This window comes from Ranitomeya imitator, chromosome 1, assembly GCF_032444005.1.
Source record: "Ranitomeya imitator isolate aRanImi1 chromosome 1, aRanImi1.pri, whole genome shotgun sequence".
Classification (NCBI taxonomy): domain Eukaryota; kingdom Metazoa; phylum Chordata; class Amphibia; order Anura; family Dendrobatidae; genus Ranitomeya; species Ranitomeya imitator.
In genome coordinates this window covers 1,197,915,938-1,197,936,683 of record NC_091282.1, presented here as the reverse complement: position 1 = coordinate 1,197,936,683, position 20,746 = coordinate 1,197,915,938, and the positions used below count along the sequence as shown (strand labels likewise).

Sequence of the window (20,746 nt, the reverse complement as noted above, 5' to 3'; positions counted from 1 at the left end):
GTAGCATAGAGGAGAGTCAATGAGGAGCTGTCAGTCTAAAGATGTGGACAGATTCAGTAGCATGGAAGAGAGACAGTGAGGAGCTGTCAGTCAGGAGATGTGGACAGATTCAGTAGCATGGAGGAGAGACAGTGAGGAGCTGTCAGTCAGGAGATGTGGATGGAGATTCAGTAGCATGGAGGAGAGACAGAGGAGCTGTCAGTCAGGAGATGTGGACAGATTCAGTAGCATGGAGGAGAGACAGGAGCTGTCAGTCAGGAGATGTGGACAGATTCAATAGCATGGAGGAGAGACAGTGAGGAGCTGTCAGTCAGGAGATGTGGACAGATTCAATAGCATGGAGGAGAGACAGTGAGGAGCTGTCAGTCAGGAGATGTGGACGGAAATTCATAGGCATGGAGGAGAGACAGTGAGGAGCTGTCAGTCAGGATATGTGGACAGATTCAGTAGTATGGAGGAGAGACAGGAGCTGTCAGTCAGGAGATGTGGATGGAGATTCAGTAGCATGGAGGAGAGACAGTAAGGAGCTGTCAGTCAGGAGATGTGGACAGATTCAGTAGCAGGGAGGAGAGACAGTGAGGAGCTGTCAGTCAGGATATGTGGACGGAGATTCAGTATCATGAGCATGGAGGAGAGACAGTAAGGAGCTGTCAGTCAGGAGATGTGGACAGATTCAGTAGCATTGAGGAGAGACAGTAAGGAGCTGTCAGTCAGAAGATGTGGACAGATTCAGTAGCATGGAGGAGAGACAGTGAGGAGCTGTCAGTCAGGATATGTGGATGGAAATTCAGCAGCATGGAGGAGAGACAGTGAGGAGCTGTCAGTCAGGAGATGTGGACAGATTCAGCAGCAGGGAGGAGACAGTGAGGAGCTGTCAGTCAGGAGATGTGGACAGATTCAGTAGCATGGAGGAGAGACAGTAAGGAGCTGTCAGTCACGAGATGTGGATGGAGATTCAGTAGCATGGAGGAGAGATAGGAGCTGTCAGGATATGTGGATGGAGATTCAGTAGCAGGGAGGAGAGACAGTGAGGAGCTGTCAGTCAGGATATGTGGACGGAAATTCAGCAGCATGGAGGAGAGACAGTGAGGAGCTGTCAGTCAGGAGATGTGGACAGATTCAGCAGCAGGGAGGAGACAGTGAGGAGCTGTCAGTCAGGAGATGTGGACAGATTCAGTAGCATGGAGGAGAGACAGTAAGGAGCTGTCAGTCAGGAGATGTGGATGGAGATTCAGTAGCAGGGAGGAGAGACAGCGAGGAGCTGTCAGTCAGGAGATGTGGACAGATTCAGTAGCATGGAGGAGAGACAGTGAGGAGCTGTCAGTCAGGAGATGTGGATGGAGATTCAGTAGCAGGGAGGAGAGACAGTGAGGAGCTGTCGGTCAGGAGATGTGGACGGAGATTCAGTAGCAGGGAGGAGAGACAGTGAGGAGCTGTAAGGAGATGTGGACGGAGATTCAGTAGCAAGGCAGAGGGACTGTGAGGAGCTTTTAAATAAGGATATGTGAGCAGAGATTCAGCAGCAGTGAGGAGGAACAGTGAGGAGCTGATAATCAGGATAGATATGGAGATTCAGTAGCATGGAGGAGAGAGAGTGAGGAGCTGACAGGATATGAAGCTGGGCACATAACCCTACTACTGGCTGGTACAGACAGAAGAGGGTCCCTGTGAAATAACAATATATGGGCCCCTTGCAGCCCAATAGCTCCTCATAATGCACAATTCTACCTTTTTGGAGGTAGAAAGAAGCCCCTTTACCTCTTGGGTCTGTGTACACCTGCCCAGGTTGCCCCAATGATGTGTGCGCCCCTGAATCTTACCCATCTAAGCAAATATAGCCTCTCTAACATTTTTAGGGAGTAGTATATAGTGCTGACCCCATCTGTATCTGAAGTGGATGTGGCATACTGGATGTTTTTCAAAAACTCCCTAAACTGATTCCATAAAATCCTGCGACAGTGAGAGAAGTGTTCAGGAGCTGTCAGACGTAATGTAACAGATCTGTTCTAACAAACCGAAGTGACAGCGGCCACATCTGACAGCAGCACTCGCCGCAAACTCTCCAGGAATGAGCGCTCACCTGTCAGACCTTACCGGTATAAAGCAAATTAGATAGAAACCCGGGTGGACGGGTTCAGATTCTGCAAGAAACGTTACCGTAGCCAGCAACTGGAGCAAGTTTGTTGGAATTTACACCTCTCTTGTGGCATAAACTATGTTGAATTTTTCGGTTATACACCACAAGGTATCCACCCAGCTAAACGTTACCCACTTTTGAAAAAGATGGCAGAGCCTAAACGCCACAAGTTAGAAAATGCGTGCACAACTATGAGACATTTCAATAAATTTTAACCATGAATTCTGGCAAAACTGATCTATCCGAACCTTTAATCAGAGGGTTCCTTTAGGACATGATGGACATCTTTGAAGATGTTGTACAGGATTAGAAAGTCATTGCTACTAGCATTTAAAAAAACAGCGCCACATTTGTGTACAGGTTGAGTGTGGTGTTTCCGCTCAGTCCCATCTATAGAGTTAAGTTGTAATATGAGATAAAACCCATTGGTTTTTTTTAATCCTGTAAAATAGTTTTTAGGAATGATAAAAAAAACTTTGGGATTTGAAGGGTTCAGTGGCGTCTGGTCGGTCATTGTGGTGAGTGGTCCACCAGTCGTGGACAGTTGGAGATAACTGTTATGACCTGGTGGTCAGGACAATAATGGACCTGGAGGTTAAGAGCACACGGAATGACCTGATAGTTACTGATAATAAGGACGAGCTCTGGGACGTGGGAACTCTGCTGACCGCAATCCCTAATCCTATCACACACACTAGAAATAGCTGTGGATTGCGCCTAACGCTCCCTATGCATCTCAGCACAGCCTAAGGAACTAGCTAGCCCTGAAGATAGAAAAATAAAGCCTACCTTGCCTCAGAGAAATTCCCCAAAGGAAAAGGCAGCCCCCCACATATAATGACTGTGAGTAAAGATGAAAATACAAACACAGAGATGAAATAGATTTAGCAAAGTGAGGCCCGACTAACTGAACAGACCGAGGATAGGAAAGGTTGCTGTGCGGTCAGCACAAAAACCTACAAAAAGACCACGCAGAGGGCGCAAAAAGACCCTCCGCACCGACTCACGGTGCGGAGGCGCTCCCTCTGCGTCCCAGAGCTTCCAGCAAGCAAGACAGCAATAAAAATAGCAAGCTGGACAGAAAAATAGCAAACCAAAGAAAAACAAACAGGAACTTAGCTTCTGTTGGGAAGACAGGTCACAAGAACGATCCAGGAGAGAACTAGACCAATACTGGAACATTGACAGGTGGCATGGAGCAAAGATCTAAGTCGAGTTAAATAGAGCAGCCAGCTAACGAATTAACCTCGTCACCTGAGGAAGGAAACTCAGAAACACCCACCAGAGAAAGTCCATGGACAGAACCAGCCGAAGTACCATTCATGACCACAGGAGGGAGCCCGACAACAGAATTCACAACAGATAACCCTCAGCTGGAGCAAATGATTGTGACTGTATCTGCAGACTGTTATAGGATGTTTCGCCCCCAGGTACATCCTGTTTGTGACCCCAAGTTGAGTCGCCTGCCAGGGCAGTGGGTTACTCTGTACCTGGACCGTACCGGGTCCAGGTACTGCGACCCGGTCCATGGCCCTGGGCACCCAAGTAAAGGGAAAGGTCTTTAAAGGGAGTTTAAGAATAAAGTTTGTTCGTGACGCCACCTATGTTATTCGGTCAGTAGGGACCGATGATGCTTAAAGAGGTCCTCTGGGGTGATGGTCTGGCAGCTGGATGGTATAACTTCCCACAGGTGAAGTAAATGTACCCGGTGGCGAACTGCTGGGGGCGAAACATCCAAATCCCCTGCAGACAATTGGTCATTTTTGGGACTGTTTGCCCACAGTATGAATGAAAAATGTTTTTTTTTTTTTTGTTAAGACCCAATGTGGAGGATCGGACACCACAACCGACCAGGCTTTCATTGCTTGTTATCCTGATACTTTATATGGGTGACAAATAAAGGCAAAAAATTATGATCCGATAAGAAAAAAACTTTCCATGATACAAATTCACTTTTAATTCAAATATTAAACATTTCTATCAAAACATATACAGACAAGAAAAAAAAAATACACAGCTGACCTGTGCGCTTCGGCATTCAGCTACTATACCGTAACTAAAGCTGAACACCGAAACGCGTTAGTGTTTTTTTTTCTTCTCTTGTGTGGGCTGTATATATTTTGATGGAGTTTCTTGTTATCATGGAAGATTTGTTTTCCTTGCTGGACTGCACTTGTTTCCTCCATTTGGATTACTGGCGTGGCTCTGAGTAGTCTCTGCAATGTCTTCTGCGATTTTGAAGCATAGATGCGAGGCACGGAGAGCCGAGTCTCACTTTTTTTCTGCATATCTACATGCATATGGATGATCGAGCATGCAAGCTGCTGAGTATGCATAGGCGCTGAGTATACACGCTGATTAGTGTGCATGCGTGCGATGAGCATGCATATGCTCTTGAGTGTACATGCATGCTGATGATCGAGCATGCCAGCTGATGAGGGTACATGCACACTCATGAGAATTCATGCACGCTGATGAGCATATGCGCTAATGAGTGAGCTGATGAATGAGTATGCAAGCTGCTGGGCATGCATGGGCGCTGATGAGGATGCATGAGCACTGATAAGGATACATTTGCACTGCTGAGCATGTATGCCGATGAGTGTGTATGAGCGCTGATGGTGAAGATGCTGCCACATTCCTTGCTATCAAAGGATTGTAATATTGAAGTTAAACAAGCCCAATATTTCTGCCCAGTCCTTCTTTCCTATGATTTCTGCCAATGGGTAACTGTCAAAATCATTTTTGAGATCCCCTGTCTCATGTATATGGAAAGCTTTATATTGCTAAAAAAAAAACCATCAAAATTGACCGGATCTTCCAACACATCTCCAGTTTATGAACGGTTGGATCAGAAATTCTGGGAATATTTCCAAAAAGCACTGCAAAATAGTTGACGACACTAATACCAACCAATCGGAGGTCAGCAGCCACGTCTAGTTATAACCAAACTATCAAAACAGAAAAAAGTGTATAAATCAGTGACGTATCTTCGGATCCACTGACTTAGTGATGTAGCAGATCTGTACTTGTCACTTACTCTTTGCGGCTGCATCTTGAGTAATTCCTAAGTTGAGTAATCATGTGCATCACAATAATTGGTGCAAAATGACACACTTGGCACTGCTACATCTGTGCATTGATGATGTGTATAAATGTTTGCTCTTTTGTTATTGCATTGTTATTGTCTGTTGCCTTTTGTCCTGTAACCTGTACTCTCTGTTTCTTGTTGTTTGGGATTTTTCTATTCCGAAATCAACACTAAATTCTCTTTTCTGACAGGTATCGTTTATTTCTCTTCCTTATCTCCATAGTAATATGCTTTGTTGTGACCAACTCCTTGGTGCTGGCGTCCTGTATGCCCATCATTCTATTGGGCATGAGATACCACTACAGTAGGAAAATAATCCTCCACCATCTGGAGTGTGCGCTCCACACGGACATGTCTGATATTGAGCAATATTACATGAAACAGCCAGGTGAGTATAATCCCCCCTACCATAAAGGAACATTCTCCGCTGAGACCCCTATCGCCCCCAAGACAGGCATTTTATTCTTGCTTCGAGTCAACGCTGAGAAATGGCAAAGACGTCTTCTTCTTTTTTTTTTTTTTTTCTTTAACTAAGCCCAGGAATCTCCATGCATGTTGTTCTATCTAGCGTAGGAAAGCGGCCATGATTGTATGGTTATATTCTGTGTATATCCACCTGCAAGATAAAGCTGCCGGCGACCACGTGTCCTGGAGGCTGGAGGAGCCGACAAGGTAGGTATGGCTTCTCTTATTCATGGGTAGTATTGATGTATGTGTCATGTATGTGTGATGTGGTCACTGGAAGAACTGGGAGCTTCTTATCTGTACAGCGAGGATCCCACAAGTCACTGGAATGTGTTACTGTGTGTGCCCTACAAATATATCCATGTATTATGGATCATGTCAATATCTATTGCTACAGGGAAATCTCTGCACCCGAGAGGGCACTCAATGGTGGAGGAACCGAAAACTGGTCACAGGAAATCTGATCAGGATCTTCCCATAGGATTATAGAAGTGGTGATAGATAGAATGTTAGGTTTGTCATAGATAGATAATAGATCATAGATGGATAGATCATAGATAGATGATAGATAGAATGTTAGGTTTGTCATTTGTCATAGATAATAGATCATAGATGGATAGATCATAGATAGATGATAGATAGAATGTTAGGTTTGTCATTTGCCAGGATATAATTCTTTACTCCTTGATGTTACATAATAGAACATAAGGCTCTCATACACCATATATATTAGTTATCAGCTGGACACGCCGACTGTCTAATAATGGGTTTGGGGGCTCCTGAGTGTCCCTAACAGATGACGTCTGGGGAAAAAACATTTCTGGCAGTTCTCCAAGGAGATAAACTGCTGCCAGAGGATATATCTATCTTTTAGATTTATCTGTTTAATATGTTTGCCTTCAAATCTATCTATCTATCTATCTATCTATCTATCTATCTATCTATCTATCATCTGTCTATTGTCTATCATAATCTTTATTATAATAAATATTTTGACACATTACTTTGAAATATATATTGCGGATATAATTGTTAAAATACGATCATTACTAATAATAATAACACTAATAATAATAATTATTGATATCTATCATCACTCTTCTTACCTCCATATTTATCTCTCCCGCTATTTCTTGTTTTTCTCTCTATTGATTCATCTACAAACTTCCAGATAAGAAACAAAATAGAAAATGTTAGAATTTGTCTGTCCATCAAACGAAGTATAAGACATGTATTGCACCTACTAGCTGACATTTTGCTGCACCCAGCCCCTTCTCGGTGCAGTCTTGCTGATGATTGAAAGCATTGCTCACTGATGCAGAACATGTAAATACCAAGTGACATATTTTAGGACTTGTCAAGGTCTGGGAAATTCTACATGTCTTTATTTATCATTGTTATTACCATCGATAGATCCATAACTCACTGAAACCGCTAGCAGCTAAACGCAACGAGTGCAAAGAGTGGATTTCTCTGTAAGCGGGTCATGTAATTACTCCGTGTTTACACTTATTAGAATCCCCATGATGTGGGGGGGACCTCCTGATCATTGTGTATTTAGTTGGAGATTCATACAGTGAGCTAGGGATAAAAATAGTTTTCATAATTCTAAGAAAAGGGGAGGTTTCAGCCTCTAAGTGAGGTCACCACAGGGGGAGTACCTAGGCTTTGGGCTGGTGAGACAGCAGTCTGGCAGTGTCTTTGTCCCGGGTCTAGCTGCTATACAGAGGGGGTGCTATACATCTGGATATATGCTCGCCCTTCCCCCCCAGCACACGGCCAGCCATGATGATGCAATAACATAACGACCTGTAAGTGTTCTTTTCAAATTTAATCCCTTTTTTATTTGTAATTGTATTGTACATATGATTTGTATATTTTATAATATCTTTTTATACCTCTATAAACACTGCCTACCTTTTTTTGAGTAAAGTATAAAATTACTACATTGTCTCTCCTTGTTCTATAACAAACTGTCGCGTCCTCTGAGGTGAATTATGCTACTGGTTTGTATTGGCTCTGGACTCGTTATCAATTAAGAAAATCAGAGCTGGTGGCAGCAGAATTTGTCTTGTGCAATTGGGAGGCTTTGTAGCGATGGCGGCGTTGATTATTGTTCCCGCCTGAGTAGGAGTAGTTATATCGCCCTCGCTGCAGTGTGCCCATTAGCCAGTACAAAGTAAGACAGCCCTCCTGGCGTCTAATTATCCTAGGTGCAGTACCTGGTCTGACCTGAGGGTAAGGGGGGGGTGCCAGAGAGCTGGAAGTTCCAAACCGGAAGTGGGATATAGATAAATCCCCTTCAGAAAGAACCAGGGGAAACAAAATACCCCCAGTTCATGACAAATTGGTGTGAGTGGTGAGGATGATTAAGGTATCCTCCCCGTGAACCGTGACATATCCGTGGGATCCCTGACATATCCGGTGGGATTTGTGACACCGGGACTTTACAAAAAGAAAAAAAACAGGCAGGTATCTGCAGGCACAGAGCGGTCTCAGACTTCCCCTGACGTCACATCAACAGAATTTTTCTCCCTGGTGACAAGGTGGGACTACTGGTGTCATGCTGATTGACAGCCACCTCTCTGCTGTCCAATTGGAGAAGCCAGATGTCTATCAGCATGACACCAGTAGTCCCGCCCCTGTCAACAGGAAGACAAACTGCTGCTCTGTTGACAGAAGCAGCTGAATCTCTGGCATGACCGGCACCCAGTACAACATAAAGGTAGTTAACTCTTTTAGCAACTACATGCCTCTTTTTAAACTCCCGGATATCGTCTTTAACAGAAAATGTCTCTGTTAATAGACAAAGTGGGTGCTACCTTCAGCTAACTTCATGGCACAGGGGTCCACAACATTTGATAGTTAAAATCCATAATTGCCATTGGAGACCAATAATTTCAGTTGGAGTTTGTGTTATTCTATATGAGCTAACTCTCCTCTACTGGTATAGTAGATGAATTTACATGTATAATAGCTCTGTGAAGTGAAGGAAGGGGTTTAAAGGTAACACCACTAGAATATATACGGGTGTCTCTTTAATATACTTTTTGCCTTGGCTCAACATATCCTGAGATGAGCCGTACTAGATGACCAGCTTTGAAGAAAAAAATTATAATGATTTTTTAATACTCTGCCATGAGAGGTTTATGCTTTAAGGGTCTATATGTGGGCACTCCCCCAGTGGTTGAAATGTGAATTGCAGCATGTTGAGGGTTTTATGAGCAGGTCGTTGAGCATACAGTACAGACCAAAAGTTTGGACACACCTTCTCATTTAAAGATATTTCTGTATTTTCATGACTATGAAAATTGTAAATTCACACTGAAGGCATCAAAACTATGAATTAACACATGTGGAATTATATACTTAACAAAAAAGTGTGAAACAACTGAAAATATGTCCTACATTCTAGGTTCTTCAAAGTAGCCACCTTTTGCTTTGACTGCTTTGCACGCTCTTGGCATTCTCTTGATGAGGTAGTCACCGGAAATGGTTTTCACTTCACAGGTGTGCCCTGTCAGGATTAATAAGTGGGAGTTCTTGCCGTATAAATGGGGTTGGGACCATCAGTTGTGTTGTGCAGAAGTCAGATGGATACACAGCTGATAGTCCTACTGAATAGACTGTTAGAATGTGTATTATGGCAAGAAAAAAGCAGCCAAGCAAAGAAAAACGAGTGGCCATCATTACTTTAAGAAATGAAGGTTAGTCAGTCCAAAAAATTGGGAAAACTTTGAAAGTGTCCCCAAGTGCAGTTGCAAAAACCATCAAGCGCTACAAAGAAACTGGCTCACATGAGGACCGCCCCAGGAAAGGAAGACCAAGAGTCACCTCTGCTTCTGAGGATAAGTTTATCTGAGTCACCAGCCTCAGAAATCGCAGGTTAACAGCTGCTCAGATTAGAGACCAGGTCAATGCCACACAGAGTTCTAGCAGCAGACACATCTCTACAACAACTGTTAAGAGGAGACTTTGTGCAGCAGGCCTTCATGGTAAAATAGCTGCTAGGAAACCACTGCTAAGGACAGGCAACAAGCAGAAGAGACTTGTTTGGGCTAAAGAACACAAGGAATGGACATTAGACCAGTCGAAATCTGTGCTTTGGTCTGATGAGTTCAAATTTGAGATCTTTGGTTCCAACCACTGTCTTTGTGCGACGCAGAAAAGGTGAACGGATGGACTCTACATGCCTGGTTCCCACCGTGAAGCATGGAGGAGGAGGTGTGATGGTGTGGGGGTGCTTTGCTGGTGACACAGTTGGGGATTTATTCAAAATTGAAGGCATACAGAACCAGCATGGCTACCACAGCATCTTGCAGTGACATGCTATTCCATCCAGTTTGCGTTTAGTTTTACCATTTATTTTTCAACAGGACCATGACCTCAAACACACCTCCAGGCTGGGTAAGGGCTATTTGACCAAGAAGGAGAGTGATGGGGTGCTACGCCAGATGACCTGGTCTCCACAGTCACCAGACCTGAACCCAATCGAGATGGTTTGGGGTGAGCTGGACCGCAGAGTGAAGGCAAAAGGGCCAACAAGTGCTAAGCATCTCTGGGAACTCCTTCAAGATTGTTGGAAGACCATTCCCGGTGACTACCTCTTGAAGCTCATCAAGAGAATGCCAAGAGTGTGCAAAGCAGTCATCAAAGCAAAAGGTGGCTACTTTGGAGAATCTAGAATATAAGACATAATTTCAGTTGTTTCACACTTTTTTGCTAAGTATATAATTCCACATGTGTTAATTCATAGTTTTGATGCCTTCAGTGTGAATGTACAATTTTCATAGTCATGAAAATACAGAAACATTTTTAAATGAGGTGTGTCCAAACTTTTGGTCTATTCTGCATATTGAATTTGAGATTGAGGGATATAAAAGGTTGGCATATCTGTAATAGGAGCCACAGTGGAGTCCCCTTATCACTTCTGCCTCCCTTAGATCCTCTGTGGTGTAGATGAACATTACGGATCTAGTAACAGATCCCATTTCTTCAGCGCATTTATCGATGTCTTAGCATTGCTACTTAAGATGTAATGTGTATCTGGGTTTCTTCAAATTCCCCTGTCATCACCAGGAACAGCTAAAACATTTCCGTCTACATTGGATAATTCTACTCCCATCCAGTGCCTAAGAGTAGTAGAAAGAGGGGGCTTACAGCTTTTCTGTTTGTGTGCCGTTGCCGATATAACACCAATATATTTTGGCACGTTGTACAATGGTAGGGAACCACTAGGTGTCATTTTAAAGGGGTATTCCCATCTCTTAAAGTGATGTGTAATAGCTAGGATATGCCCGAGCACAGACTTCTCCTTGAAGCCGTTTTACAGTTCGGTGAGGAAAGATGTTTAAGCTCCAAAGTTCGGGTCACAATTTATTTCTATGGGGTTCAGGTTCAAGTATAGTAGAATAAACAAAGAGCTAGCACTCGACTGTAGATGGGATGTAGGTGGTGCAAGTGAACGGAGTCAGATGACCCCCAATACTTGAAGGAAACGAATCACTGCACACGTCAGGACAAGTCAATTTTGCTGAAGTGAAAGTTTTTATTCAAGGTGCAAAAGTTGAGGACGTAACAAGGCAACAGTTCAAATTCTTGAACCAGACGAACCCGGACTTCCAGGGGTCCGCTCATCACTAATCCACACCCGTCCTGGGAATGAAGGGGCCCCAGCACGATTGCTAGAAACGTTTGGGGTCCCAGATATCAGACTCGGAATGATCATAAAGTGATGGCATAAAATGACGCTACTACCAAGTTCAGCTTCATCGGGGGTCCTGCAAACTTCCTCAGCCGAAACTCGATTGTTGGCAGCCTGGGTGCCTCTGGTGTTTTCTATATCTTTGTGACATCATAGGGGCTTTGTAAATGCCATTTGAGTGCCGGCTGAGGAAGCTTTTACGAGCCCCCAGTCCGGCATACACGGACCACCGGCATAGAGGCCAACCAAATCTTTTTGCTCGACTAGTGATCTTCAGAGCTCAGTCCTCCTCTGTGGTGGACACAATGTCATGAATTGATTTTACAGTAGCTGTAAAAGGTGCTGGGGTCAGATACACCCATTATAAATGAAAGCTGGTTGGATGATCATCTCGTCACTGTTGGTCGGGTTTTTCTAAGCCCTGTCGATTGGCTGCATTGTAAGGAGGGAATCTGGCCAAACATTCCAACTGCAGAGGCCACTGCTGGTGAAAAGTGGTATTACATGACCACATCTAATCCTCTCCATAAAGTAGAAGTGATACTTGGAAACAAACTGGCACAGTTTGGGACAAAACAGAAAATCGAAAATGTCAATAGACACAAGAGATTTGTTTTGATTTCTGATCCCTTCTGATTAAAAGTTGTCATTTATACTTGTATTTAAACAATAAATGGACTCTCCGTTATTGGAGTGGAGACTGGCTGCAAAAAGCATCTCTCTATCTGTCTCGCTCTCTCTTTCTCTCCTATAACAGACAATGGGAAACACACTTCGTTTCCCCTGCGGGGGTGCTGCAGGAATATTGAAAACCAGTTTAATCACCTCTGATCACTGTGGTTCTCAGCTTCAGCACATCCTGTGATTAGCTTATCAATGTATCCCTTATTAAATTGGACTGTCCGATGGGGGGAAAAAAAACCTAAAAATAAGAAAAAAATGACCATAAAATAGCCATGTACAGATTATATTCTGTAGGGACCAAACTGATACAAAAAATGCATTAATTTTCCAATCCTTTGTTTTGTTTGCCATCCTTTTATTAAGGTTTTTTTTTGTTGTTATTCCTTTCAACGTAGTTATTTCTATTTCAGTAAGGCATAGAATATCACATATCCAACCTCTGGGACCCCCAGCCATCCTGAGAATCAATAGGCCTCAACTCCGGTTTAGCGCTGCGCCATATGATTGATTTTCCTTGCACAGTGGGACATTTGGACCCCCGGATTTGTATTTGGCCCCAGACCATACAATAAGAACCCTACTCCTTCTGCACAGATACGCAGCAACAAGGCATCTGCCCATCTTTCTCTCTTCAAATATCTGTCCAATTAAGGTTGGGGCTACACCGTGGCAAGAAAGTCATAAAATATCCAACTGGGTCTGACTTTTTCCAACTTGATAGTCGTGGACGCAGTACCGTTACACCTGTATTACGTGGCAATGTAGCTGTGCCGTGGCCAATGCCTGGTAGCCCCAGACTTAACTGACATGTGCTGTGGAGCTGGGGGACTGCTGACCAGTATCTCCTGTCTATCGCCAGTTTTTCCCAGTGGATATCTCAATAAAGAGCACATCAGTGGACTCTTTGGCATCCATTGCTAATACTGGGTAACCTAACTCATTCTTTGTCCTATATAAACAGATCCTAAAAGGGGTCGTCTGCGTTCAGTAACCAAACGACCTCTCGGGACGTCAGGGAGAATGTGTAATGTAGTGGTCCTGACTCAGCCGTCCATTGGTACTGCTCATCCAGCATACGCGTCCTCATCTCAGTGATGCCCTGAAGACATTCATCTGTTTCTGCAGAAGGCGAGTGAATTGGGTTGTAAATGTGATCTTTACTCCTGAGTACTACCCTAATGAGTTTATTTTAATACTTGCAAGCTTAAGAAGGAGAAAAAATCTTTAAGTGTCAGGATCTCGGTAATCTTACATATTGGTGTCACTTTCCGATTCCCACATGTTTGGAACTCATCTGTAACTTCTGTCACAAATCTAATTTTTTATATATTTTGACTTGTTAAATACATTTTTATAATAAAACTTGTATTTGTTTTTACCACCGTCCTTATTACAGAGGGTCCTGTAACTGTAATATTGGGGTTTTGGTAGCACCCAGGATAGTTGCCTGTTCTTCTGGGAGGTTTCCCCTTTTTTCCCAGAAGCCTTCGAATTACTTGGAAAGTTGATCTTAAAGGGTTTGTCCAAAGGGTTCCTTATAGGTAGAGTTTAACTAAAAGATTTGCAAGACCCTTTCCCAGCAGCCACATTGGTAGTCTATGGCCACCAGACCCGCGAGACTCCTCTTCCTGACAGCATCTCCAGTCCAATATCATCATTGCGTCTTGACCCTGGTGCCACATCTACTAATCAGAAGACTATTCATGTGTCCATTGGCTCAAGTCCTTGCGAATCCTTTCACCTAACTCTAACATTAGACCAGCTGTTGGCGACCATCGGTCATGCAACATTTCGAGAGCTGCTCTCCACTCCAGACATGTAGAGGTGGGTCCTCGATGACATCCATATGGTCTTATAAGGCAGATAACCAGGTGATGCCCCGAGGATACAGCCAATTTAAGACTATGAAGACCAGGTTTTATTACACGACCATGTCGCCAACCATCTGTATTCAACATGCTTTGCCTTGTGAAACTCAAACCTATCTGCAAAACAACAGTGGACACAATTGGGATAAAGTAAAGTGGGCACCCAAAAGTCCTACGTCAACCCAACCAAGGCCAAAAATACACTCGTATAGCCTTTGTCGGGTAAAAACAGCTCTATGGACATACTTGCCATGTACGCCGGGACCTTTATCCAAAGAACACGACAAATGTAGATAGCTAGTGCAATGTAAACAGGTAGGTTCTTTGTCTAGGTCAAATTCTTAGATTTTTTTCTTTCCCTGAGAGATGAGCAGTGCCTGATTATCTTTATCCTCCCCACCATTATATATTTAGTCACCTGAAAACATCAAGGAAATCAAGAAGTTATGATCTCTTGTCTATGGCCCACATGAGAAACAAGGAATCTAGGTTCATGACTACGGATTTTACCTGTAAATTGAGTGAATGATTAGTCCAGGAGGAGAAAGAAGCAGATTTCTCTAAGATATCTTACAAAGTTTCTTATTTTAATGTATTATGGATTTATGACATAAAAATTAAAACGATTAATGCCTCACCAACATGAAATGCCTCATTTACTCAGCTTGTCTTATGGTGTCAGATCTTAGGTTTAAAAAAGTGGTGTTTCTACTGAACCTCTCCTGGCCGAGTCTTATAACCTTTCATCTTCAATCTGAATATAAAATCAGGGGATTAACTAAGGACAAACTACACCGGAAGCCTTATATGCTGATTTACAGAACATCGAGCATCGGTAGATTAGTTATTCCAAGAAACGGCTTTCATTGTGCCTGTTAATTGCTAACTAAAGTGAAGACCTGAGAAGCAACCTCGGTAACATGTCCTGCAGCTGCTGCACTGTCACAGCGCCGAGAAGTGTGTGAATCGTATACCGACTGCAGATGCATCAATATATCAGTAATCAGGAGCTCTGGTCAGAGGTTCTCAGCGTTATGTATAAGGTCGGGGTCACACTAGAGAGAAATACGGACAAGTGAAAGGCGCAAAAACAACGCATTGCACTCGGACCAATGTTTGTCTATGGGGCAGCTCCTATCTGCTGTATATTTCTCGGCCATATTTAACAGGCTGAGAAAATCGCAGCATGCTGCGATTGTCAACGTATTCCTCCAAAAATACGCCAATGCAAGTCTATGGGGGCGAGAAAAATACGGATTACACACGGACCACACGTCTGACTTGCGAGAAATACGCACCCATGTCCTATACAAAAGCCGGTAATTCAGTGCGGTGTACAGTAAAATCACACTGACAGGTTAGAATAGAATAGATGGAATAAAAGTCTACACATAGTATAGGTAGAAATAGAAAAAAAAAAATTATACACACAGTACAGACCAAAAGTTTGGACACCTTCTCATTTAAAGATTTTTCTGTATTTTCATGATTATGAAAATTGTACATTCACACTGAGGGCATCAAAACTATGAATTAACACATGTGGAATTATATACTTAAAGGGAACCTGTCACCCCGAAAATTGCGGGTGAGATAAGCCCACCGGCATCAGGGGCTTATCTACAGCATTCTGTAATGCTGTAGATAAGCCCCCGATGTTACCTGAAAGAGGAGAAAAAGACGTTAGATTATACTCACCCAGGGGCGGTCCCGCTGCTGGTCCGGTCAAATGGGTGTCTCTGGTCCGCTCCGGCGCCTCCCATCAGTGTGAATTTACAATTTTCATAGTCATGAAAATACAGAAAAATTTTTAAATGAGAAGGTGTGTCCAAACTTTCGGTCTGTACTATATATACCGTATATACAGTGGGGCAAAAAAGTATTTAGTCAGTCAGCAATAGTGCAAGTTCCACCACTTAAAAAGATGAGAGGCGTCTGTAATTTACATCATAGGTAGACCTCAACTATGGTAGACAAACTGAGAAAAAAAAATCCAGAAAATCACATTGTTTGTTTTTTTAACATTTTATTTGCATATTATGGTGGAAAATAAGTATTTGGTCAGAAACAAACAATCAAGATTTCAGGCTCTCACAGACCTGTAACTTCTTCTTTAAGAGTCTCCTCTTTCCTCCACTCATTACCTGTAGTAATGGCACCTGTTTAAACTTGTTGTCAGTATAAAAAGACACCTGTGCACACCCTCAAACAGTCTGACTCCAAACTCCACGATGGTGAAGACCAAAGAGCTGTCAAAGGACACCAGAAACAAAATTGTAGCCCTGCACCAGGCTGGGAAGACTGAATCTGCAATAGGCAAGCAGCTTGGAGTGAAAAAATCAACAGTGGGAGCAATAATTAGAAAATGGAAGACATACAAGACCACTGATAATCTCCCTCGATCTGGGGCTCCACGCAAAATCCCACCCCGTGGGGTCAGAATGATCACAAGAACGGTGAGCAAAAATCCCAGAACCACGCGGGGGGACCTAGTGAATGAATTGCAGAGAGCTGGGACCAATGTAACAAGGCCTACCATAAGTAACACACTACGCCACCATGGACTCAGATCCTGCAGTGCCAGACGTGTCCCACTGCTTAAGCCAGTACATGTCCAGGCCCGTCTGAAGTTTGCTAGAGAGCATTTGGATGATCCAGAGGAGTTTTGGGAGAATGTTTTATGGTCTGATGAAACCAAACTGGAACTGTTTGGTAGAAACACAACTTGTCGTGTTTGGAGGAAAAAGAATACTGAGTTGCATCCATCAAACACCATACCTACTGTAAAGCATGGTGGTGGAAACATCATGCTTTGGGGCTGTTTCTCTGCAAAGGGGCCAGGACGACTGATCCGGGTACATGAAAGAATGAATGGGGCCATGTATCGTGAGATTTTGAGTGCAAACCTCCTTCCATCAGCAAGGGCATTGAAGATGAAACGTGGCTGGGTCTTTCAACATGACAATGATCCAAAGCACACCGCCAGGGCAACGAAGGAGTGGCTTCGTAAGAAGCATTTCAAGGTCCTGGAGTGGCCTAGCCAGTCTTCAGATCTCAACCCTATAGAAAACCTTTGGAGGGAGTTGAAAGTCCGTGTTGCCAAGCGAAAAGCCAAAAACATCACTGCTCTAGAGGAGATCTGCATGGAGGAATGGGCCAACATACCAACAACAGTGTGTGGCAACCTTGTGAAGACTTACAGAAAACGTTTGACCTCTGTCATTGCCAACAAAGGATATATTACAAAGTATTGAGATGAAATTTTGTTTCTGACCAAATGCTTATTTTCCACCATAATATGCAAATAAAATGTTAAAAAAACAGACAATGTGATTTTCTGGATTTTGTTTCTCAGTTTGTCTACCATAGTTGAGGTCTACCTATGATGTAAATTACAGACGCCTCTCATCTTTTTAAGTGGTGGAACTTGCACTATTGCTGACTGACTAAATACTTTTTTGCCCCACTGTATGTGTTCACGAATATTTGAGACCATGAATCCATTATATGGATCTTCTCCAAGTCCATCGGAGCACATCAAATAGCGCCTGCCGAACAGAGCTGGGCAGATTCCCACTACACATCGCAATAAAGAAGAAGGCACTGTTATTCAAGGCTCATCTACAAAGTAGCAGTCCCAGCTCCTACCATCACAAAGCCCTCCTACACCAGGAAGCCTCCCAAGAAAAAGTACCCAAAGCCAGTCTGACCAAGCCATCAACCTACATGGCCTGATAAAAGCTGAAATCCAGAAGATGGTACACAAAGTCAGAGGAATATCTCCGCATCTGGGGGAACGACATAAACAAATCCCAGAAACTGACAATATACCAGAATCTACAGAGGGAGTACAAACTGGCCCCATATTTAGAGAAACTAGAAAACCCCAAAGATCGACAGATCCTGAGCCGGTACAGACTAAGCGCCCACAGCCTACTCATCGAATCCGGGTGGCACCGACAGAACTACAAGCCCCGAGAGAGCAGACTCTGCCAGCAGTGCCCCCAGGAGGCCGTGGAGGATGAGGCCCACTTCCTGTTGAGGTGCCCCAAATACTCCGCAGTGAGGGACACTCACTTCAAGAGACTGTCTGATCTCCTCCCAGACTTCAACTCCAAGGAGGAGGAATAGAAACTACCGATAATACTGGGGGAAGAGGAAAGTGCAGTGGCCGTAGCAGCGGAATATGTCAGTGCCTGCCACAGACTAAGAGGAGCCTGATATGTCATGGACTCCCGTACCCCAACACTGGACATATCCCTATTCCCCCGACTGAAGAGCCTGATATGTCATGGACTCCTATACCCCACCCTGGAAACATCCCCTATCCTCTAAAAGGAGTCTGATATATCCTGGACCTCTATATGCCTCCCTCCCCCACCCCCGTATTTTTACCATATGCTTTGGCAATGCTAACGTGTACTTAGTCCTGCCAATAAAGCTCAGTTGAATTGAATTGAATATGTCCATTATGCAAGCCGGCGAGAAAATCTCGACATACAGATGACCATTTACTTTTTGGAGAAAAAAAGTTGCATCCTCGCATTGAATACAATCACTGTTCAGGACCTTTTCTGCGTATCTCGGCCGTAAAAAACGGACCGTATTTTTATACGTTAGGTGTGACCCCCGGCCTTACTGATGAGTGAACGTGCTGGAATAAGGTGCTATCCGAGCATGCTCGAGTGCTAACCGAGTGACTTTGGCGTGCTTGAAAAATATGTTCGAGTTCCCTCGGATGTTCAACAGACGTCACACATACATGGATTGCATAACAAACAGGCAGTCCCTGCACGTTCATCTATCATTATTATGTATGTTTTAGGCAAAAGAGAGAACATACAGCCAACAGATGCTCCACCTACAACGTTTCATTCATAAATTCATAATACTAGCGGCTTCCTATATGGCAGAGGGGCCTTAGGACCCCCTATGTTCCAGGGTTTTCATATAACCACTACATCTAGCGGACACAAGCAGAAGAAGACCCCTGTACGAAAAGAGTCCAATAATGTATCTGTGATGGAAGCCACTTGCTGCTTTGGAGGTGGTAGTGCCCCCATTACCTCTCGGGCTCCTGGTTGCATCAGTGCTCTGCCCCGCCATACCTAGAACTACCCCTGCGTGCATTAGAGAATTGAACCTACAGAAGCAAACCAAAGCTGGAGCACGTGGCGTATGGGCACAAGCAGCTTTTAAAGCAGAATCTCGCTTTTTCAGGCGGATTCCGGAAAGAGGATATATGAAAAAGTGAAATGCCCCTTCTTTGCACGGCTTCCGCTGGTACACCGCCCGCTCTATACTTTACAGTATAGAATGCAGCTGCAACGTCTCGGAAAACTCCTGGTCTGTGCCAGCACCATGTGCACGTACCCACTGAGCGGAAAATTTCCAAATCCTCCCCAAAAACTTAAAAGCTGTTCTTTCACAAAGGCGCTTCAGGAAAAAGCTGGCACATTTTTTCCTAAGGCTGTTATACCATTTTCGCTTAGTCTTTTCCTTGTATGTTCTGTTGAGAGAGCGAACAGAAGCCGCCTAAAGAAGGATCGTGATAGCTGCTGTTGACGGATCTAATTATGGATTCATTCTTCTAATTCAGGATTGTGTGTATACTAGGAAAGCTGAGCCTAATAATATATGAACATGAAGTCTCACTAGGCTATGGATAGAGAAGAATATGTTAAAGAGCACCTGTCAATATGTATTTTTTTTTTTAACCTGGTGTAAAGGCCGCTGTTCTCCTGAATCCGGCGCTGTTTTTCTTTTGTTCCTGCGCCTCTCCGTTCCTGAGATATGGCCCCATCTTCCCTGTATATAAACATAGTCTTTTTTAGCCAATCAGGCTTGGTCCCGATGAACACGCCCACAAGGAAGTGTTGAGGATCACGCCTACTTGGCTAGCGAGACTAGATTTATATACAGGGAAAAGGAGGCCGTATCTTAGGAACAGAGAGGAGCAGGAACAAAAGAAAAACAACGCCGGATTCAGGAGAACAGCGGCATTTACACCAGGTAAAAACATTACATATTTATGATGAGAAAAATGTCCTTTTTAAAACTCATGGTTCCCAATGCAAAGTTTGGAACAGGGTTCATACCTCCCGTGGGCCATTTGTAATACTGGCATCTTATGTTGTAGAAGTGCCTTTGGGCTCCTCGACCAACAGGGTCTTTTTGTGACTTCTCCGCCGTGTCGCCATCTTTCGACTATCTAGTTTCCAATTGTTAGATGGTTTACATTGTGCCACAAATTGTTTTTGCAAAAATTTTGGTCCATTTTTTTTTTTTTTTGACAAGTAGTTTTGTACATTGACCCAAAGTTTTTTTAGCAGCAGCAAATTGTACATTTAGCTTGATAAATCTGCCCCTCTGTCCTTTTTTCGGCTAGTGTAGACTGTCTGAGCCCCGTGTTTGGCACGTACACTGGAGAAATCTATGCATCAAACATATCCACGGGGCTCCATTCACATGACAGGGACAGAATTTGTATCCTTTTGACCTGTGAAAATACGAAAAAAATGGCACTATGGATAAAAGTGGCCATTTGGGTGAATTATTCCGCCGTACACCTATACAGCACATTGATATACGCTGTGCATGAATGCAGACTACACAGAGTGCGCAGTAGGGGGCGCCATGCCCTCTGAACCCATACATAACATGCAAGCTCTGTGGAGTATGTCTGAGTAATGCATGAAAGCTTCTATCAGGGAGAAGAAGTGGCACGATTAATGAGGCGCGCGCTCGCTCGGAGCAATTTTCATTATTCTCTCTAAGTGCAGAGTGCTCCGTCCATT

At 43.7% G+C, this 20,746-nt stretch overlaps 1 protein-coding gene across 1 annotated transcript in view; it reads left to right on the top strand.

Annotated features, from left to right (window-relative positions):
* NAT8L (N-acetyltransferase 8 like) overlaps positions 1-20,746 on the top strand; it is a 66,024-nt gene that overhangs the window by 33,090 nt on the left and 12,188 nt on the right. The window contains exon 2 of the mRNA XM_069745817.1: positions 5,452-5,616. Coding sequence (XP_069601918.1) covers positions 5,452-5,616 — 165 coding nt within the window. The remainder of the gene's footprint in view (positions 1-5,451; positions 5,617-20,746) is intronic.